Source organism: Choloepus didactylus, chromosome 7, assembly GCF_015220235.1.
Source record: "Choloepus didactylus isolate mChoDid1 chromosome 7, mChoDid1.pri, whole genome shotgun sequence".
Lineage (NCBI taxonomy): Eukaryota > Metazoa > Chordata > Mammalia > Pilosa > Megalonychidae > Choloepus > Choloepus didactylus.
In genome coordinates this window covers 122,342,857-122,366,639 of record NC_051313.1, presented here as the reverse complement: position 1 = coordinate 122,366,639, position 23,783 = coordinate 122,342,857, and the positions used below count along the sequence as shown (strand labels likewise).

At 37.0% G+C, this 23,783-nt stretch overlaps 1 protein-coding gene and 1 pseudogene across 1 annotated transcript; both read left to right on the top strand.

Annotated features, from left to right (window-relative positions):
- Nucleotides 1-4,743: 4,743 nt before the first annotated feature.
- Nucleotides 4,744-5,670, top strand: LOC119540307 (olfactory receptor 12D2-like). Its single transcript, XM_037844427.1, has one exon. It carries the CDS (start codon nt 4,744-4,746, stop codon nt 5,668-5,670), a length of 927 nt encoding a protein of 308 aa, XP_037700355.1.
- Nucleotides 5,671-21,846: 16,176 nt separating this feature from the next.
- LOC119540736 lies at nt 21,847-22,774 on the top strand (annotated as a pseudogene).
- The last annotated feature ends 1,009 nt before the right edge of the window (nt 22,775-23,783 follow it).

Sequence of the window (23,783 nt, the reverse complement as noted above, 5' to 3'; positions counted from 1 at the left end):
AAGCCAACTTGGCAGGTGAAATCACTGCCCTCCCCCTACATGGGATTTGACACCCAGGGGAGTGAATCTCCCTGGCAATGCAGAATATGACTCCCAGGGAGGAATCTAGACCCTGTATCATGGGACAGAGAACATCTTCTTGACCAAAACAAAGATGTGAAAGGAAATGAAATAAGCTTCAGTGACAGAGAGATTCCAAAAGGAGCCAGGAGGTCACTCTGGGGGGCACTCTTACGTACAATACAGACAACCCATTTTAGGTTCTAATGAATTGGAATACCTAGCAGTAAATATCGGAAACTATCAAACTACAACCCAGAACCCATGAATCTTGAAGGCGATTGTATAAAAATGTAGCTTATGAGGGGTGACAATGTGATTGGGAAAGCCATATGGACCACACTCCCCTTTGTCTAGTTTATGGATGGATGAGTAGAAAAATGGGCAAAGAAAAAAAAAAAGTCACACAGCATTCCTTTTTACTTTAATTGTTCTTTTTCACTTTAATTTTTATTCTCATTATTTTTGTGCGTGTGGTAATGAAAATGTCAAAAATTAATTTTGGTGATGAATGCACAACTATTTAATGGTACTGTAAACAATTGAATAAACACTTTTTTTGTATGACTGCATGGTATGTGAATATATCTCAATAAAAATGAATTGAAAAAAAAAGATCACACAGAGATACCCATTGGCAAAGGATGAAATTTTCTTCTAAATCGATATAGGAAGAAGCAAGATACACCTTGGAGATATCACCATCATTCCCCACAAACAGAGATGTTTGACTTTTGGATACTAATATTAAAGAAATAATTTAGTGTTATCACTGAAACTGAATACTCATATTTAGCAGGAACAAAACACAATATACATCTCTTTATTCATCTTTCTTTGGTTTCCATAATAGTACTTTATTAAACAAAGAGAATGTTAAAGATAATCGGTTTCTTTACCAATCAAGGGGTTGTAACTAGCACCCATTCCCTAACTCTTACTCACAATTTTCATTCCACTTCATAAACCAAAGAACATTTATCAAGGGAGTCCCAATAATGAAAAAGTAATCAAAGGTAATCAAAGGAAATTTTACTCAACTGACACTTGTGTTGTTGTCCATGGTTCTGAAACAAGGACTAGGCTTTGGAAGGGAAAAAAATATGAAGAATGATGAAAACAGTGAAATTCAAGAAAGAAATTCCCCAAAGATGGCCCCTCAAATTAGAGCAGTGGAAAATATTCTGTTTCATCTTACAAACATTCTTCTCAGCACCCAGGTGACACACTCTCTCAGGATTTTTATGTCTAGAGATCTATGGCTCATAAAAAGCCAGACAGAATTCAGAAAGGGAGAAAGAAGTTTTTAAAGGTGAAGATCACTTTAAATAATTTTCTCCTATTTACAGACACTGAGAGTGAAAACCTGAAAAGCTTTCTGGTCTCTGAATCTGAAAACTCAGTCAGGTAAGAATAAATAGGAGACAGGCTGGGAAGTTGCCCGTATAATCTACCTGGTAGTAAATGATCTGTCTGCTTGCTAGGATTGAGGTTAATTGCCCAGGATTTAAAGCCAAATTCCTAGTTCATAGCAGGCTATTCCTTGCAGTTGTGAATTATCAAGCCACTTTACTTCCCATATTTTTATTGCCATATCTCATCCCCAGTTCATCATGCCTGGTTCTCTAAACATTCTACAAAGAAAATCTGTAAACTTTAAATATTAAAACTGCAGTTAAATAATTTAATAGAGGACAGTCTAATTTCTAATTTTATTTAAAAGTTAGTAAAAAATTTTCCAAATGGATTTCTGATACAATGTTTTTTGAAGTCTGATCATTAAAATTTGACTTATCATCTCTATTTTAAACACAGAAGGTAAAATTCTTTAAAACACAAATAATATATGGCTGTTAAAAATCTTTTCCAAGAGTTATGAAATCAATACTTATTGGAAGTGTAGTAGTAGTTAGATAACTTCTCAGAATTTTTTCCAACCATAAAAACTAAAATCCCAGGGGTTCTCTAAAAGTGTCCCTTAGTTCAATCACTTTTTTATTCTAGCCACCTCAAATCATTTTCTTCTCCCCTCAATGATTTCTCAAACCTTAAATGATTCCCTATTTTTCTAAGGCTCCCTAATATCTGCCTGTCTATTCAGAATGCCGTGCAGTTTTCATTCTTCTAACAGTTCTTCCCCTCTTCTAAGGGTCTCACATATCCTGGCTTATATCTTCCCAATAACAACAGCCAATCCACTACATCTGGAAATGATAAGGACAAAGGGGAAGCTATGTCACAAATTATGTCTGCTTTGGTCAGTGTACCCAAAGATAATAATGACAGGTACTTACATACAATACAGGAAAGGAGACAAAATTCTTTCTACCATGCTGTAAACGGCCCAAATATAATCAATTATTAAATCTTATTATAATTAACTTATTTCCAGTTTTTCAAGAATTTTACCAAAACTGAGAAAAATATTTTATTTCAATTCTAAAAACAAAATAACAATTGAGGCATTAAGTGTGTAGGAAACATGACTATTTGATGAAAAAAGGGGACATAAAAAGAACACTGATTTTTCAGTTGAGAGTATCTGGAATCTTATAGGGAAGTGGAGGGACTGATCTGGGGCAGACAGACTCCTGGGTTCCATATTAATGAAACTACAGGTGAAGAAGGTTAATTTCCCTGGAGACAGATAATTCCCTAATATCTGAAGAGTAAGTTAATCTCAATCAAAATTTATGTTGGGGACATAAAGGAATAGGTCATGAAAGAAGATAATTCTTAGAGGATTGAAGACATAGATACCTCAAGGAGTGTTCACTATTGTGTGATCGAGAGGAGGAACTCTTGATTCCATTGAAGGAAGGACCTTCTTACCCAGGGATGCTGGTATCTAGGACATAGAAAAGAGTCCAACGGAAACAAGAGAATAGAGTAAAATACCATTTGTCATCAAGAAGTAATTTGGGGATCCTATATTGAGAAAATATTAAGGCACAGTTTATAGGAAGACTAAGCTTACCAGCAGATAAGGCAGAGAAATTTTTCAAATATATCTCAGGCTAATATCTGAATAATGTGGCCTCAGTTCCCACCCTAGACAGGGATTCATGTTGCTTCCAGGGATATGAGTCAGGAAGTGATCAGTAAGAGGTCACCCCTGATGCTATTTATATTCTAGATGAAGAAAAGCTATTATTACAATTTGTAATAAAATTGTGCTGCTTTAAAGACTTCATGGTTAATGTTTTTTTATTGTATGTTTGTTTTCTTTTTAACTTTTTTTTTCATACAGTTGATTTAAAAAAGAGGGGAAAGTTAAAAAAAAAAAAAAAGAAAGAAAAACAAGGAAAAAAAAAAAAGATGTAGTGCCCCCTTGAGGAGCCTGTGGAGAGTGCAGGGGTATTCGCCTAACCCACCTCCATGGTTGCTGGCATGACCACAGACATAGGGGACTGGTGGTTTGATGGGTTGAGCCCTCTACCATAAGTTTTACCCTTGGGAAGACGGTTGCTGCAAAGGAGAGGCTAGGCCTCCCTATGTTTGTGCCTGAGAGTCTCCTCCTGAATGCCTCTTTGTTGCTCAGATGTGGCCCTCTCTCTCTGGCTAAGCCAACTTGAAAGGTGAAATCACTGCCCTCCCCCTACATGGGATTTGACACCCAGGGGAGTGAATCTCCCTGGCAACGTGGAATATGACTCCCGGGGAGGAATGTAGACCCGGCATCGTGGGACAGAGAACATCTTCTTGACCAAAAGGGGGATGTGAAAGGAAATGAAATAAGCTTCAGTGGCAGAGAGATCCCAAAACGAGCCGAGAGGTCACTCTGGAGGGCACTCTTACGCACACTTTAGACAACCCTTTTTAGGTTCTAAAGAATCGGGGTAGCTGGTGGTGGATACCTGAAACTACCAAACTACAACCCAGAACCCATGAATCTCGAAGACAGTTGTATAAAAATGTAGCTTATGAGGGGTGACAATGGGATTGGGAAAGCCATAAGGACCACACTCCACTTTGTCTAGTTTATGGATGGATGAGTAGAAAAATAGGGGAAGGAAACAAACAGACAAAGGTACCCAGTGTTCTTTTTTACTTCAATTGCTCTTTTTCACTCTAATTATTATTCTTGTTATTTTTGTGTGTGTGCTAATGAAGGTGTCAGGGATTGATTTAGGTGATGAATGTACAACTATGTAATGGTACTGTAAACAATCGAAAGTACAATTTGTTTTCTATGACTGCGTGGTATGCGAATATATCTCAATAAAATGATGATTAAAAAAAAAAAAAGACTTCATGGTTGTAATTAGGTCATCCCTGTACATTTTTCTTAAGCTGAAATATTTCAAGAGGTTTCTTACTTGGATTTTGATAGTTGTGAGTTAGAGTATATTTAAAATGTCCCCGTTTGAATGACTTAGGAAGGCTGAAAGGAAAGTTGCAAAAGAATGTAGATGTTCACAACCAGAGAGGATGGTAGACTGAAAACATGGAACTCTGAGAGCAGGGAAAGTATTTATGAATAATCTAATGAAGAAAACAAAGATTGTGAGACAGTCAATATGTAGCTTTAGTATTTAACAAACTAAAGGGTCATGCCTGGTAAATCCTCTCATCAGAGGGACATGTAAAACAACCATATTCTCCCTCAAATCATCTGGGTCTTGGAGAGAAAATACTGGGCTGGGAGTTTTCCATACATTATTTTGCCTTTTCTTTTAAGTGATGCTGAATCAAACCTCAGTCACTGAATTTCTTCTACTGGGAGTAACAGACATCCGAGAACTGTGGCCTCTTCTCTTTGTGGTTTTCTTCACAATCTACATTTTCAATGTGGTGGGGAATGGAGCCATCCTGATGATTGTCATCTCTGATCCAAGACTCCATTCACCTATGTATTTCTTCCTGGGAAACCTCTCATGCCTAGATATCTGCTACTCCACGGTGACACTGCCAAAGATGCTGGAGAACTTCCTCTCTTCACATAAAGCAATTTCTTTCTTGGGATGTATAAGCCAACTTCATTTTTTCCACTTTTTTGGAAGCACTGAGGCCATTTTGTTGGCCGTGATGGCCTTTGACCGCTTTGTGGCTATCTGCAAACCACTTCATTACACTGTCATCATGAATCATCAGCTCTGTATTCAGGTGGCAAGCACAGTCTGGGTCATTGGTTTTTTCCATGCCTCGCTGCACTCCATAATGACTTCTCGCTTGAACTTCTGTGGTTCCAACCATATCCATCACTTCTTGTGTGATATTAAGCCACTGCTGGACCTGGCCTGTGGGAACATTGATCTCAACCAGAGGTTGCTTAATACTGTCACAGGGACCATAGCCATGGGCCCCTTCTTTCTGATACTTCTCTCCTATTTCTCCATTATCACCTATCTCTTCCTCAAAACTCATTCTTGCAGTGTGCTTCACAAAGCACTGTCTACTTGTGCCTCCCACTTCATGGTAGTTATGCTTCTCTATGTTCCTGCTCTTTTCACCTACATTCGTCCTGCTTTAGGCAGCTCCATGGACCAGGATCGGGTCATTGCCATCATGTACACTGTGGTCACTCCTGTACTGAATCCACTGATCTATACCCTGAGGAACAGGGAAGTGAAGGGGGCCTTGAGTAGGGTGATCAGCAGGAAGCTTTGATTGACTAAATACAGGGAAATCTTCTGAGGCTTAAATAAGCAGGCAATGAGAACGTTGGGATATATATGTATGCCTTGCTGCAATTGCTTATAATATATATAAAAGAAGGATATGGGTACAAAAATGATAAATGCCCTATCTAGTTATATTTAAAAAATGCATTCCTTGGTAATATAAAAGAAACTTAAACGGATGAACACTAACAATAGAACCATAATGGTGGATTTTTTTTAGGTTTTCAGTTGCTATAAGTTCTTTGTTATATAGCCTAATGTATTCTTGTATGATATTAGATAGATTAATATGGCTGTATTACTCAAGTGAATTCATTTAGTCCTCTTTTTGTGTCCCTAATGTAACCCATTTAAATGTGACCAATAAAATATTATTATCAATATTATTATTGATATTATATAATATATTGAATATATTAATTTAGGGCCTTGGTTACTCAACGGTAAAGCAAAATGCTAACTCACATTTCATTTAAGAAGAATTTGAAAAAGGTATTTTGTGATTTTTTTATTCTCCTAACATGAAGTAAAAAAGTAATGAAAGCTAACAGCATTGTAATCACTAACAGAAATAAAGGAACCAATGGTTTACATAAAGTGTTCAAGAACCACTATATCTGGAAGGCTGCAGAAGTCAACCAGCCAAATTGTCAAAGATTTTGGTAAAATAGCATTAAAAGTGTAGGCAACTGAAAAAGTGTCAGGAATTCCTTTGGTCTCCTTTGATTCTTCAGCTTAGTCATGGAAAATTATGACCTTCAAAACCCTTTTTACTTTTTTTGTTTTTCTATTCTGACAGATTGCATTGTAATATGATGTAATATTGGGAAAACATGAAGAATTCATTAAATGTTTTATGGTTTTCCTTTCCTAGCAACAAACACACGCTAATTGAAAGCAGTGACGTTATAGATGCTGAGATAATTCTGGAAAAAAATAGGCAAAATATGACACTCCTCACCTCAAAGTACCTATAAATGACCACTGATCCGAATATGGCAGTTGGTTGCCAACATTTATATGTATTTTTAAAGATGGACAGATGGACAAGACCATGAAAATACACTTTGAAATATTCGACAAACTATTCTAAAATTCGACATTTCACTTTTGCAAACCCAAATTGACCCTGGGTGAAGGGGAATATGCAGATCTGTTAAGGTCTATTGCACACATGATTTGTTTGACATTTAACCTCCAAACCAATGCATCATGGACAACCGGTTAGAGGAGGGACAGACAGACTCCACGCAAAAACTTTGTCATGGTCAAAGTCTGCTCTACAGTGGATCTTCTGGTACTGCAGACATACCCAATAGTCATTTCCCTGACTACATGTTGCATAACTGGGATTGAACATATTTGGCAATTAGAGAAACCTCGATATCAGGTCCTAGGTTGTGGAAAATGAGTTACCGTGGCAAGGACAAGTGGAAGCCACTGAAACTTCCATTGGCCAGGACATTGCACATTGGCTGTAGGGTGTCCCAGAATCGACCAAATAGTAACCCAATCACAGCTGTAACGTAGGATATGACATCACTGCTCATACAGATTAATAAATGGAATATGGCCATTAATTTGGAAAGTGCATTCGTGTTTCCTGAGAGTAGCCCACGAATGAGTACTTCAAGAGACTTGGAAAGAGGCCAAGATGGCTTCGCGGAAGATCAGGTCGGGCCGCGGAGGCTGCTGCTGCTACCGCTGTTCCTCCCGCGCAGGCTGCGGGCGAAGGGTCAGCGGCCCAGGGCAGCTAAACAGCAGGATTCTTTGCCTGACAAACAAGAGCAAAGCTATTTCCTTTCCAGGAGGACGGCATCCCTTGTGCCCTCAGAAGAGAAGGCAGGTGTACGGTGGTTTATGAAATAGGAACATGAAACACTATCCAGACGATTGCAATCGCTTACTTCAATAAAAAAGAATGGCCTCTTTAATAGTGGTCACTTCATCTCTGAGGTACCCTCGAACAGAAGAAATACAGAAATAGATCCCAGAGGAGGGTGCAAAAGAAATCAATGTTATTCCGTAAAACTGATGTTGGATACATTTTAATCTTTAAAAAAAGTCTTTCTTCTTTCTATTAACTATAAATCCATATTTGAGATGAATCATCACTACAAATCATATTTTAGAGTTGATGGTAGTGTTGAAGTTTTCCTCTGAAATTGTTTTAATACGAATTACTTTCCAAGAAAATTTGTTTAATATCCAACAGTGCAAGCACTTTCATAATGAATTTAAAAGTAAATGTGGATTTGTCTAGTTTATGGATGGAGGAGTAGAAAAATAGGGGAAGGAAACAAACAGACAAAGGTACCCAGTGTTCTTTTTTACTTCAATTGCTCTTTTTCACTCTAATTATTATTCTTGTTATTTTTGTGTGTGTGCTAATGAAGGTGTCAGGGATTGATTTAGGTGATGAATGTACAACTATGTAATGGTACTGTAAACAATCGAAAGTACGATTTGTTTTGTATGAATGCGTGGTATGTGAATATATCTCAATAAAATGATGATTAAAAAAAAAAAAGAATCAGACAACACCACCAAAAAAAAAAAAAAAAGTAAATGTGGAGTATGTGTACTTTTAGAGGTGTATGCAATATTCTTATTTTATATATAACTTAAATGTACTTAAAACTGACTATATTAAGGTTCAAAAATAAATTTCACAACTTCTTGATGAAAAAAAAAAACACACTTAGAAAGAAATTGCAAGGTTTTTTATGATCTACCCTCAGAAATCCCAGAACATAATCTCTGTTCCATTGCATTGGTCAAAACAGTCATTAGTCCACCTCATTAAAGGGGAATGAACACACAGGGGATAAAATCTGTGAGGGATGCCTTATTTAGCATCTATTTTTGAGATGAGCTACAACATGGACTTGCCATAACCATATTTCAATCTGAAGACTTATAATTTTCTTTTTACTTAACAAAAACCTATATGGTGCATTCTTCATGGCAGACACTAATCTAAAACCCTTACACATATTAACTCATTAAGTCATCATAACAACCCTTATGTTTATTTTACAGATGCAGAATAGATGTACATAGATGTTATGCAATGTGGACAAAGTTTTGAGATGTTCCTTGGCAAAGATATACTACAAACATAGGCAGTATGTCTGCAGCAACTTGTTTTTAAACATTATGCTGCTTTCTTTCAGCTGTAGAAAGTTCTCAGCAGTCATATACTTGAATATAGTCCCTCCACTTTCTCCCTGCTCTCTTCTTCTGATTTCCTCTTACCAGATATGATGGCAACATCTTAATCTATTTTCCTAATCTATTATCCTTTCTTGGATATACTCAATCTGTTGAATGTCCAGCATTGTAGCTTGACTTTTTACCTCAAAACTGACTTCCCATTTTCCAGTTTTATCTTTAGGCTTATTCATTTGGAATATGACCAATTAACCAAGTTTTAAATTTCAGTGACTAGGCTGCACTTCTAGAAGTCTGACTTGCTTGTTTTTCAAATATCCTTTTTTTCTTTTCGTTCTTGTCTTTCTGGTGGTTTCTATTCCTTATTTCACCTCTTTCATACTTTCAAACAATTCAATTGTGTTCAGATTCTTTTTTATCAAATAATATTCATGACTGTCTAACTATGGCTATATATGATCATATTTATTCATGCCGGATATTTTCCTGACTCACCTGAGGTATTTCTCATGCAGTATTTTTTAACAGTAATCTTGCTTTCTGAGGGATTCTGTTGTAGCCTAGGTGTCAAAGTGCCCTACCAATGTTATTCTGTTTTTGGCTTATTTCTGACACAGGTCCCAGTGGATTAAAATATACCTGATTAAACCCATACCTATAGAGATAGAATTTGGTAAAGTTCAATAAGGTTCTGTATGAATTATATGTGGTATTGCAGGCTAATGAGTCAGAACAAATTCCACTTTCAAGAAAACCATGTGAGGAAACCTGCAGACCTGCTCCCCAACCAAAAACATAAAACTGGTGAAAACTATTAAAGAAACAATTTTTATAGTGTCTGGAAATTATTTTAAGAACATACAGAAAGTGAACAAACATTTATCCAATAATACCTAGTAAAATATGTTTAAGAACAGACAGTCTGTGGTCCCTAATACCTTTATCAAAACTGTCCTCCCTCTCTTCCAAGCTCAGCTTCATGGAAGCTCCACTAGATGTTGTGCAGCCAAGAAGACAGGACTCGATCTCCCTTCAGCTCCCAGTGTTGACTCACTCTCACAGAAAGGAGCAGCATTTCTTGTCACCTCCAACTCCAAAATGAAGAGTTTAAATCCTAGTGAGTATGGCTGAGAGATTGGGAACACCCTTCAGACAGAGGCACAGCAGGCTGAGAATACTAGGCCTCAATATCCCTCACACCAGCTAGTTCACAGAGCAGAGCTGCATGCTGTGAGAGTCAAGACAGACAGCCCAGAGGAGTGGCTCAGAGGGTTGCCAGGGGAAAGGTTCTCTATAAGAAAAGAGGTCTCTGAAGCACTCCTCAAAGGATCTGACTTTATTGGAAATAGACTATGTTGAACTTAAAGGCAAAAAAACAAAACCCCCATTAATTAAGAAAAATAAGCCAATACATAGGCCAATGACTTCACTAGGAAGAACCCAGAAATAAAATAACTGAGAAGAGACTTGTGGTCATAACAAAACTCAAGTCAGGCCTAAAGAACAACACTTGCCAGAATATCATTGGATAAAAGTGCTGAACAATTTATGCCCAAATGAATAGAGTAGTCAGCAAGTAAATAGTGGAACCTAACAGGCAAGATGTAATTCAAAATAATGCAGGCAGCTTAACAGAGAAATCACGGAAAGAGTGAGAGAAGGATAGTCATATCAAAACCATGAATCAAGGGTGAGGGTGTACATACCCAAGTCTGTACCATCAAAGAAATGACACCCCAAAGCCTTCACACACTGGACAAAATAGACTTCACTAAAATAACATAGCCATGTCACAAAGCAAAAACATCAGGTAAGCAACAATAGCAAGCCCTGAGAGTAAGGAAAACGAGTATACAGAGCAGATACAATATATTACCCAAAATGTGTCCAGTTTACAACAAAAAATTGCAAGACATGTAAAGATACAGTTATATGTGACCATACCCAGGAAACAGTGCTAACCTGGTAGAGAAACCAAATGTCACATTTAATGAAAATGGTTTCAATGTATCCATCATACATTTGTTAAAAGAAATAAGGAAAACATGTCTAAAGAAGTAAAGCATGAGAATGATATCTCACAAAATAGAGAATATCAATAGAGATAAAGATGGTTTAAAAGGAAACAAGTAGGAGAACCTAAGATGGCAGCTAGGTGAGACGGGGCAAAAAAACACCTCCATGTAAAATACTAGATAAAAACCAGAAAGTGACCCAGAATACCACTTCCAACAATGCACCAGCTGAACAAGTTCTGCTAAAACCAGAGGGACCGTGCACTTGGTGAAACTGGGAGTCTGTATTCTGAAATGAGTGAGTAAGCCAGCTGAAAGGCCCACAGCTGCACTGTGGTATGGGGAAACTGGGGGTTGGCATTTGAAGACAGACTAGTTTTAAAAAAAAAAACAAAAAAAAACAGGAGCGGCTGCAGTTATGACAGTGAGAACCACGCAGTGAAGCAAGGCAGGAGTCAGCTGTGTCAACCTCTCAGTGTCTGGCATGGAGGATAGCCCACTGTTGATTGCCACAGGGCCAGGGGGGCAGAGGGGAGAGCCAAAAGGAGAAAGAAACCACACTGCTTGCAGCAAGCTCCCCGGCATGCTGGCAACACTTCTGCCCGGGGCCAAACTCACAGCCCAGAGCCACACCAGGAAACCCAGTCAGACAGGGAGTGTATCCCACGGCACTGCACACATACCTAGCTGTCCCAGAGCTGGGAAGGCAGAGCTGTGCATCTGCTGGTTAGTTAGAGAAAGTGAACGCCACCAAGTTGTGGATCTGAAAAATTACATTGGTATTTTTTTATAACTTGAAAGAACCCTATCAAGCAAAGCAAATGCCAAGACGCCAAAAACAACAGAAAATCTTAAAGCATATGATAAAACCAGACGATATGGAGAACCCAATCCAAAACACCCAAATCAAATGATCAGAAGAGACACAGTACTTGGTGCAATTAATCAAAGAACTACACTCAAAGAATGAGAGCATGGCACAGGATATAAACAACATGAAGAACATGGCACAGGATGTAAAGGACATAAAGAAGACCCTAGAAGAGCATAAAGAAGAAATTGCAAGAGTAAATAAAAAAATAGATCTTATGGAAATAAAAGAAACTCTTGGCCAAATTAAAAAGACTCTGGATACTCATAATACAAGGTTAGAGGAAGCTGAACAATGACTCAGTGTCCTAGAGGTTGACAGAACAGAAAATGCAAGAACAAAAGAAAGAATGGAGAAAAAAATCAAAATCAGAATGGATCTCAGGGATATGATAGGTAAAATAAAAAGTCCAAATTTAAGACTCATTGCTGCTCCAGAAGGGGAAGAGAAGGGTAAAGGTCTAGAAAGAGTATTCAAAGAAATTGTTGGGGAAAACTTCCCCAACCTTCTACACAATATAAATACACAAAGCATAAATGCACAGCGAACTCCAAATAGAATAAATCCAAATAAACACACTCCAAGACATATTTTGATCAGACTGTCAAATACTGAAGAGAAGGAGCAAGTTCTGAAAGCAGCAAGAGAAAAGCAATTCACCACATACAAAGGAAACAACATAAGACTAAGTAGTGACTACTCAGCAGCCACCATGGAGGCAAGAAGGCAGTGGCACGATATATTTAAAATTCTGAGAGAGAAAAATTTCCAACCAAGAATACTTTATCCAGCAAAACTCTCCTTCAAATTTGAGGGAGAGCTTAAATTTTTCACAGACAAACAAATGCTGAGAGATTTTGCCAATGGAAGACCTGCCCTACTTCAGATACCAAAGGGAGCCCTACTGACAGAGAAACAAAGAAAGGAGAGAGAGATATAGAGAATTTTAACAGACATATGTAGAACCTTACATCCCAAATCACCAGGACACACATTTTTCTCTAGTGATCACGGATCTTTCTCCAGAATAGACTATATGCTGGGACATAAAGCAAGCCTCAATAAATTTAAAAACAAAAAAGAACATTTGAATATATTCAAAGCACATTCTCTGACCACAATGGAATACAAATAGAAGTCAATAAATTTTGATTTGTAACTCCACTATTTACTTCCCACAGAATATAAAATACATAACTCTAATGACAAATCAGTGGTTTTGGACTCAAGGTAAAACATGTAATTTTTGACAAGAACTATATAATTGCAGGGTAATGGAGGAGTATAGGAACATAGTTTACTTGTCCTATTGAAGTTAAGTTGGTATCAAAGAACAACAAGATTGTTATGGATTTAAGAGGTTAAATCTAAGCCCCACAGCAAACACAAAGAAATTATCAGAGAATATGACCATAGAGATGAAAAGTAGAGTATGGGTTACAAGGAGTGGGGTAAGGGGCAATGGGGAGTTAAGAAATGAGTGTAAGCTTGCTGTTTGAGGTGAAGGGAAATTTCTAGTAATGGATGGTGGGAAGGTGATAGCATTACAACATTCTAAATGTGATTAATCCCACTAATGGAATGCTAGGGAGGGGATGGAATGGGAAGATTTAGGCTGTATATATGTTTCCACAATTGGAAAAAAAAAGAAAAAAAAAAGACAGTCTAAATAGATGACAACTGAATGCCAAAGATGATCCTGAATGGGATCTGAGGATGGAGGACAGGAAGCTCAAAGGGACACAGTTGGGACATAAGAAAGGAAAAAAAAGGAAATATAGAATGTAAGCTTTGTATCAATGTTGAATTTCTTGAACTTCTTAGCTGCACTTACTGGGGTTGCATAAAAGAATGTTCTTGTTCATGGGAATTGTATATGTGAATTATAGTGTTTGTTCAAGGATGTGTGCAGCTTGCTCTCATATGTTCAGAAGACAGAGCAATAGATGATGGATGATAGATAGGGAGGGATGGAGGGAGGGAGGGAGAGAAAGGAATGGCAGTGTGACAGTATGTTAAAGTTGGCGGATCAGGGTATCGGGGGAGGGGGGTCAGGGTATGCTGTGTATGGGGTTTGTATTGTTTTTGCAACTGTTCCTGTAACTTTGAATTTATTTCAAAATAAAATTAAAAAAAGAAAAAAGAAAAAAAGAAAAGGAAACAAGTAGATATTATGTATGCGAAAACTATAATAACTGAAATGAAAATATCACTAGAGGGATTCAACAGCAGATTTGAACAAAGGAAACAATTGGCAAATTAGAAGATAGGACAATTGAGATTATATAGTCTGAGGAACAGAAAAGGAAAGAATGAAGAAATATGAAAAGAACCTCTGAGATCTGTGGGAAAAAAATTCAAGTGTCCCAAGATACACATAACAGGGCCCTGGAAGGAAAAAAGAGAGACAAAGAATTGAAAGAATGTTTTATAAAATAATGGCTGTAAACATTCACATGTAATGAAAAGCATATATCTATGCAAACAAGAAGCTCAGAGAACTCCAAGTAGGAGAAACTCAAATAGACCCATATTTAGACACATCATAATCAAATTGTCAAATGACAAAAACAAAGTACTTGAAAGTTGCAAGAGAAAATATGGCTCATTACATACAAGGGATCGTTCTTTACATTAACAGAGGATGTCTCATAAATAAAAATAAAGACTGGAAGATCATAAGGCAATGTGATGACATTTTAAAAAGATAAGGAAAAAACAATCGATCAACCAAGAACTCAATCTGGCAAAACTATTTTTACATTATATCTGTGGAAAGACAATAGTATACAATTGCTGGCTCACCTCAGAGCTATTTAACTCTCCATTCAGACAAAATAGAGTTTGAAGGAATTTTGTATCTCTTGGTATTTCACAGACAGAGCTGTACTGTATTTTTGACAGCATCCCAATCAGACCTGATAGCAGGAAATGGCAAGAACTACAAATATCCTATCACATGCATGCCTGAGGGTGGAATACAAACTCTACAAAGATTTACATTCCCCACGTTGGTGTAACTCAATGGATTTTGGTGGCAGCATACACCATACTTAGGTTTTTTACTATGAACAATTAACTAGGTAACTAAAAAGACTACAAGTTTCCAGTGGAGCCCAGACTAAAGAAAAGTCTGTAGCAGGTCTACACTACAGTGAAAGTTGCTGTGTTCATTGGACTAGGTAACAAAGAATACTGATTGGTGCTAGAAAGGTCTGTAGTGGGTAACTCATAGTTCCTTTTGAATTCATGGAGAATATGGAGACAATCATCCATACACATACAAAAGAGTGCACTGCCTCTCCAAGTCACTCAGTAGATGCATATGGCAAGCTGGAATCTATTACTGTCAAGACCAAACCCGAGGCCAGAATCTGTGCTGATCTTTCAGGGATCTGCTTAACAAAAAAAAAATTTAAAAAGACACAGTGAAAAACCAACCAAGATCCCAGCACCACCAATAAAATGGCGCACTGCTCATTATGCCCCAGTAGTATTTTGTGTGAGCTCAAAAGCCTCTGCTGCCAAAAGGGACAGAACTGAGGCCAGTGTCCATGTTGCTGTATCAGGAATCAACCAGACCAAACAACAGAGGAAAGACAAAGTAGAAGCCCAACCAAAAGAGAAAGTTTTGGCTCCTTATGTTCCATTTGACAGTGGTGTGAGGTAAGTAGTTGCTGCCACCAAGAGGGCAAAACCACAGCCTAGCATTCACACTGGGACCTTAGGAATCCACTAAACCGAGAAAGACCCATGCACAAAATAATGAAAACCAATGAAAAAATGATGCTTTGGCTCTTTACTTCCCAGTGCATGATGATGAGAGGCTGGACACTGCTGCTGAAAAGAGGGTTCAAAAACAGGGCCAGCACCTGTGTAGGTCCCTCAGGGAACCCCCAGACTGGCACTGACCCTAGACCAAAACTTTGGAAGAAAACAAAACAGACAAGCACCCCTGCTTCCATACAGCTCACATGCAAGAGAGGGAAGAAAATGAAGAAAAAAATAAGTCAATTTTATAATATGTTAAAAAGCAGGATAAGATAAGAGATACTGGGAGTAATCTCAGGTAGTTTTCAGTATAAAGTTAGAAAAGTCTCATTGAAAAGATGACATTGAGGGCAGATATGACGGAGATAAAGAAGTGGAAAATGATGAGCATAAAAGGATGAGGAAAACAAAGCAAAAGTGCTAAGGTGATAGTATGGCTACTTGGTTGAAGAATAGTGAGGAACTGGTAGAGCTATTTCAAAGTTAAGGAGCACAGAATATTAAAGAGTTAATGGGTATCCAGATAATGTTTGCTTTAGAAGCCATTGTAAGTACTTTGGCTTTTGGGAGAGCCATTGGCGGTTTTGAGTAATGTGACATATGAACTAATTTATATTTTTAAAGGATGACTCTGTTATTCTGATGAGAATAGACCGTAAGAGGAAAATGTTAGATAGGTTAGGAGCTATTGCAGGTGAAAGGTAATGGCTCAGACCAGGGCAATAGCAGTGCAGCTGGTCAGAACATATTGGATTCTGGGTAATTACAGGAGGTGAAGCCAGAATCATCACCTGGTTGTTCATCATGAGAAAGGTATGAGAAAAAAAGCAATCGAGGAGGATGCTTATGATTCTGGCCTGTGCAAATGGAAAGATGGAATAGCCAACCACAGACACAGGGAAGGGTATTATTTTTCTATCTACCATAATAAATTACCAGAAATTTAGTGATTCATAACAATTTACTTTCTGACAGTTCTGAAGGTTAGAAGTGTGAAATGAGGGTCACCAGAATAAAATCAAGGTGTTGGCAAGCTGCTATCCTTTCTGGAGGCTCTAGAGGAGGATTCATTTCCTGATCATTGGGATTGTTGACAGAATTCAGTTCCTTGCAGTTACACGATGGAGGTCCTCATTTCTTGCTGCCTAGGAACTGAAAGCTGTGGACTTCTAGAAGCAATCTTTGGCTAGAGGCCCTCCGCCCCCAATTTCAAGCAATAACAGCAGGCCATGTCCTTCTTACATTGTATATTTGTAACTACAGTTAACTAATTTTAAGAATTATTGATTAGAAAAGGCACTACCAGATAATCCAGCATAATCTCACCATGTAAATATCCATACTTTAATCACACCTGCACAGAAATTTTTGCCACAGGAAGAAATAGGTACAAAATTATTGGTTGATTTAGCTCAGCAGAGAATGTTAAAATTTTCAGTTCCATGAACAGTATCATTCATGTCAAGAGAAATTCTGTATTGTTGAACTTGCAAGTCACTTAGTGACTGTAATTTAAGAGGAAGGTTCTGAGTGTGTTGCTATTCCCTATTCAAGTCTTGGAGTAGAAAGAGCACCATTCACCTAGAAACAATCATTAAATGCAAAAGGTCATGTGGAAAATTCCCTAAAATCAACACATTATTTGGAAAGTATCAAAATGATTTGATGAATAATTTTTCTCTCTAATTAGATTACCTAGGAATCACTTATATAGTAAATATTTTAGTTCAATTACAGGATCAAATGATAACCATTACATAGATTATTTCACTCCACTTCATGACACCTCTAGATGTGTACTTTCAAACATGTTTACGTTAGCTATGTATTCCAGGGATAAAGATAACCTGAGCAGAATTTTTATACTAAATATTGTAAGGTTGGATCACAAAAGTCTCAAGTAGTCAAAATTCAAATTCCAAATTCTCTGAAAGACAGGCATGCAGTTACACTTTCTCATGAGAAATTTTGTTTTTTATTATTCAGAGCCTAGACTCCATGCAGAAAGTTCTTTGTAATCTTCTATTTGTGTGTAAACTTCTATTATACTCCTTTTGTTACAGTATTATTCTTCAATTATTATTCTTTGTTACAATATTATTCTTGAAGAATAATAATACCCAAGGGCTGAGTATTTTAACCCTTGGGCTTGATTTACCTTCTGTAAAGTAAAAAGTTATCTTTAACAATGAAATTCCTTGGGAAATGAACTGTCAAATCTCCTTGAGGCACTTTTACAAAAGAACAATAAATCTAGACAAAACTTCCATATACTAAGACTTACAATAAAGTCATTAATTAACATACAGTTTGTTACTGGCAAAAAAAAACAAAAAAAAAACAAAAAAAAAACAAAAAAAAAACAGAAAAAATCAATGGAACAAAATGGAAAGTGAAGGACCAGGCTAAGTATTTATGAAGACTTGGTGTAGTTTAGAAATAATATCACACATCTGTGATGAAAAGAATGCGAGTTTCTCTGACACCACAGAAAAGAATTAAAGCCAATTCTGGGGGTTTCTCTCACAGCATAGGTAAGGTCAACTCTAAGAGGAATAGAGCTGTAAATAGCAAACCTAAAATTCTAAAGCAAATAAACAGATCAGCTGCACACTTTGTTAGACTTTAAAAATACAGAGTCCCTTGATCTAAGTTTATGAAGAATTACATGACAGTGAGTGCAAGGCATTCAACCAGGTGTGAAACTACACAGGACACCTGCTCATGAAGCTGGCCTTGCTGACAAAATTTAAGACAATATCAGGATGACATCAGGAGAAAAACTATTCCATAAATAACACCCCAAATGAAAACAACATAAAAAGGAAAATTCCAGTTCCTGTCTTCATCATAATTCTGGATTTTAAATCAACAAGTAACCTAGTTAAAATTGAGATGGTGACATGTCAAAAGAATCGTTGACCCTGTCTGTGTTCTAGAACTAGTGTCTCAGATTCAGTCCTAGTTCCACAATTAATCTCAGTATCCCAAGATAGAATGGGAATGGTTTTAGCACTTCCTCATTAGGTTTTTCTAAGAATTAAATGAGACAACACATATTGAAAAGTCAGAACAATAATTTATGCCTAAAAAACATACATTGTTTTTGAATTGTATCATATTTGAAAAATTTAACAACGAATTGCTAATGTAATGAATATACACTTAAGTCTGTTGTATAAAGCCGCAAGAATATAAACTCAATTGAAAAAGTAGAGAAAGAACAGTGCATTAATAACTGCTATTAGAAAGCTTGACTACATGGCAGGCTCACACAGAGATACACCAAGGTTAAAAGAATGAGATTTTCTTAATAAATCATCCTCCAAGAATCAGGATACGACTTGGGGGAACCAAACAGGGAAAGTTGAACTTTTGGATGCTAAAATTAAAGGAAATTATTTAATGTTGTCACCAAAACAGAATACTCATATTTAGCAGAAACAAAACGCAATAAACTCCTCTTTATTACTATTTCTTTGGTTTCCATAACACTACTGTACTAGACAATGAGACTGTAAAGATGATCACTTTTCTTTACTGATCAAGGGGATGTAACTTGCCCCCATTCCCTAACTCTTAACTGACAATTTTCTTTCAACTTCATAAACCAAAGAGTATTTTCCAAGGGAGTCACAATATAAAAAGGAAATTATGATGATCTGACTCACAAAATATACTTCTATCAAAAATTAATTTAGTAAAAAACTTTTCCTGACATTTAACATAATTATACGTGTGTTGTTGTCCATGGTTCTGAAACCAAGGACTAAACATTGGAAGGGAAGAAAATAGGAAGAATCAGGAAAAGAGTGAACTTCAAGAAAGGAATTCCCCAAAGGAAGCCCCTCATATTAGAGGGATGGTAAATATTCCGTTCATTATTACAACATCCTTCTCAGCACTCAGGGGACATTTTCTCTCAGGATTTTTAAGTCTAGAGATCTGTGGCTCATAAAAAGGCAGGCAGATTTCAGAAAGGGAGAGAGAGTTTCTTAAAGATGAAGAATTTATGCTGCAATCTTAACATGAAAGATCACTTTAAAGACTTTTCTCCTATTGACAGATGCTGATAGTGAAAACCTGAAAAGCTTTTTGGTCTGTGAATCAGAATTCTCAATCAGGGAAGAAAGAAAGAGGAGACAGGCTGGGAAGTTGCCATATAATCTACCTGGTAGTGAATGACCTGTCCACTTAATAGAATTAACATCAAATGCCCAGGATTTAAAGCCAATTTCCTGTTTCATAGTGGACTATTCCTTGCGGTTGTAGGTTATAAAGCCACTCTACATCCTATATTTTTATTGCCATTTCTCATTCCCAGTTAATCATACCTGGTCCCTAGACATTCTACCAAACAAAACTGTAATCTCTAAATATTATAACTGCACTTCAATCATTTAGTAGAGCAGAGTTTGATTTCTAATCTTCTTTAAATGTTAGGAAAAGTTTTTTACTAAATTAATTTTTGATAGAAGTAGACTTTGTGAGTCAGATCATCAAAGAAAGATTTGGCTTCCTGTCTCTATTTCAAATTCTTTAAATTCACAAAATATATATGACTCTAAAAAATGTTTTTGGAGAGTTTTGATTGCATTAGTTAATAGAAGTGTAGTAGTGGTTAGATAATTTCTCAGAATTTTTTACAACCTTATAAACTAAAATCAAATGGGTTCCCTAAAAGAACACCCCTGATCATTCACTTTTTTACTGTAGTCACCACAAATCATTTTCTTCTCCCCTCAATGATTTCTCAAACCTTTAACAAGTCCCTCTTTTTATAAGGCTCCCTAATATCTGCCTGTCTATTCAGAATGCCTTCCAGTTTTTATTCTCCTAACAGTTCCTCCACTCCTCTAAGGGTCTCACATATCCTTGCTTATTCCTTCCCAATAACAACAGCCAGTCCACTACTTCTGAAAATGAAAGGACAGAGGGGAAACTATATTACAAAGTTTGTCTGCTTTTTTTGGCGTACCTAAAGATAATAATGGCAGGTACTTTCATATAATACAGGAAAGGAGATTCAAAAGATGTTCTGCCATTCTGTAAACAGCTCAAACTTAGTCAAATATTAAATCTATTATAATTAACTTCTTTCCAATTTTTCAAGTGTTTTACCATCACTGAGGAAAATATTATTATTTCAGTTCTGTAAATGAAATGAAAATTCATGCATCACTTTGGTAGGAAACATGAGTTTATTGATGAAAAAAGGGGGCATAAAGAAAAGACACATTTTTCAGTTGAGAAGATCTGGAAACCCATAGGGAGTTCAAGGGTCTAATCTGAGGCAGACAGACTTCTGGGTTCCATACTGATGAAACTCCAGGTGAAGAAGTTGCATTTCACTGGAGGTAAATTATCCCTTAACACCTGGAGAGTTTATTTCAAGGAAAATGTAAGCAGGACTTATGGAAATAGGCCACAAAAGAAGATAGGTTTTCAAGGGATGTGAAGATGTAGATACCTCAAGGAGAGGTCAGTATTGTGTGATCAAAAGGAGGAACTATTGAGTCCACTGAAGGAAGGATCATCTCACCCAGGGATGCTGGTAACTAGGAAAGGTAAACAGCCCCAGTGAAACCAGAGAATAGAATGAAATACCATTTCTCATCAAGAATGGAGATACTATTTTGAAAAAATATTAAGGTTCAGATTACAGGAAGATGAAGTATACCAGCAGATCAGGCAGGGAAAAAATTTTCAAATATACCTCAGGCTAATATCTGAATAATGTGGCCTCAGTTCCCACCCTAGACAGGACTTCATGGTGCCTCCAGGGATATGAGTCAGGAAGGGATCAGTAAGAGGTCACCTCTGAGGTTATTTACATTCTAAGATAAAGAAAAGTTATAATTATGACTTTAAACACTTTTTATTTATTTAAAAAATTGTTGTTTGTAATCAGTTCATCCCTGTATATATTCTTTAAGCAAATTTTTTTAAGTGGCTCCTTACTTGGATTTGAATAGAAATATGTTAGAATACATTTAAAATGTAACCTTTTAGAGTGACTCAGGAAGAGGAAAATTGAATAAAAATGTACATATTCACAGCCAGAGAGGATGGTAGACTGAAAACATGGAACTCTGAGAGCAGTAAAAATATTAATGAATAATCTAATGAAGAAAACAAAAAAAGGACTGTTTAGTGCTCAACATGCAGCCTTGATATTAACAATCTAACAGCCCATGTTTGATAAATCCTCTCATCATAGGGACGTGTAAAACAATGATGTTCTCCCTCAAACCATTTGGATCTTGTGGAGAAAAATCTGGGCTGCAAGGAAATAGCTTTCCATGTATGATTTTGCCTTTTCTTATAAGTGATGCTGAATCAAACCTCAGTCTCTGAGTTTCTTCTCCTGGGAGTGACAGGCAGCCAAGAATTGCAGCCTCTTCTCTTTGTGGTTTTCCTCATCATCTACATTGTAATTGTGGCGGGGAATGGAGCCATCCTGATGATTGTCATCTCTGATCCAAGACTCCATTCACCTATGTATTTCTTCCTGGGAAACCTCTCATGCCTAGATATCTGCTATTCCACGGTGACACTGCCAAAGATGCTGGAGAACTTCCTCTCTTCACATAAAGCAATTTCTTTCTTGGGATGCATAAGCCAGCTTCATTTCTTCCACTTCATGGGCACCACTGAGATGATCTTGTTGGCCGTGATGGCCTTTGACCATTTTGTGGTGATCTGCAAACCACTTCATTACACTGTCATCATGAATCATCAGCTGTGTATCCAGATGGCAAGCACAGTCTGGGTCACTGGTATTTTTCTGTGGCTTTCTGCACTCCATAATGACCTCTCATTTGAACTTCTGTGTTTCCAACCATATCCATCACTTTTTCTGTGATATTAAGCCACTGCTGGACCTGGTCTGTGGGAACATTGATCTCAACCAGACACTGCTTAATATTGTCACAGGGACTGTTTCCATGGGCTCCTTTTTTCTGACACTTCTTTCCTATTTCTACGTTATCACCCATCTCTTCTACAAGACTCATTCTTGTAGCATGCTTCACAAGGCATTGTCCACTTGTGCCTCCCACTTCATAGTAGTTATTCTTTTCTATGTTCCTGTTGTTTTCACCTACATTCGTCCTGCTTCAGGCATCTCCATGGACCAGGATCGAGTCACTGCCATCATGTACACTGTGGTCACTCCTGTACTGAATCCACTGATCTATACCCTGAGGAACAGGGAAGTGCAGGGGACCTTCAGTCAGGCAATCAGAAAGAGGTTCTGACTTGACTGGATACAGAGAACTCTTTTGAGGCTTAAATAAGCAGGCAATGTGAAAGCTGAGATATGCATGTATTCCTTGTCTCAAATTGCTTATAATATACATAAAAGAAGGAAGTGGGTACAAAAAGTAAATGCCTAGTCCAATTGTATTAAACAATGAATTCCTAAGTAACAAAAAGAAACTTAAACATTTGGACCCTAGACATGGAACCCTAATGCTGGATTTGTTTTAGGATATCAGTTGCTGTAACTGGTTATATACTCTAATGTATTCTTGTATGATACTAAATAGGTGAATATAGCTATCTTACTCAGGTGGAAGGATTTAGTCCTGTTTGTGTGATCCCTGATGATTAATACATTTTAACATGACCAATAAATTTATTATCATTAGTATCATTATTGATATTATTATTATTATTATATTTTGAGTATATTAATTTAGAGCCATGGTTATTCAATTGTAAAGCAAATGCTAATTCACATATAGATTAAGGAGAATTCATAAAAGTATGTCATGATTTTTTGTTCTCCAAACAAGAAGTAAATAAATAATTAAAGCCAATGATGTTGTAGTCACTACTTAACAGAAATAAACAACACGATGGTTCACCTAAAGTGTCTGGAACCTGTGTATCTGAGGTCCTTGGAAGTCAACTGGACAAAATGTCAAAGATTTCTGTGAAATAGCATTAAAAGTGTAGGCAGGTTGAGAAAGTCTCAAGAATTCCTTTTGTCTCCTTTGGTCCTCTGGCTTGGTCATGGAAAATTATGACTTTCAAAACCCTTTCTACTTTTCTTGTTTTCCTATTTTGACTGATTGCATTGTAATGTGTTGCAATACTGTGAAAATATGAAGAATTCTTTAAATGTATGGTTTTCCTTTCTTGGCAGCAAACGCATACTAACTCAGAGCAATGAAGTCGTAGATGCTGAGATAATTCTGCAGCAAATAAACAAAAGTTATTATGCTCCTCACCTCAAAATACCTATAAGTGACTATTGATCCT

Excerpts from the sequence above, each read along its gene's own strand:
- LOC119540307 (XM_037844427.1), top strand. The coding sequence starts at position 4,744 with ATGCTGAATCAAACCTCAGTCACTGAATTTCTTCTACTGGGAGTAACA.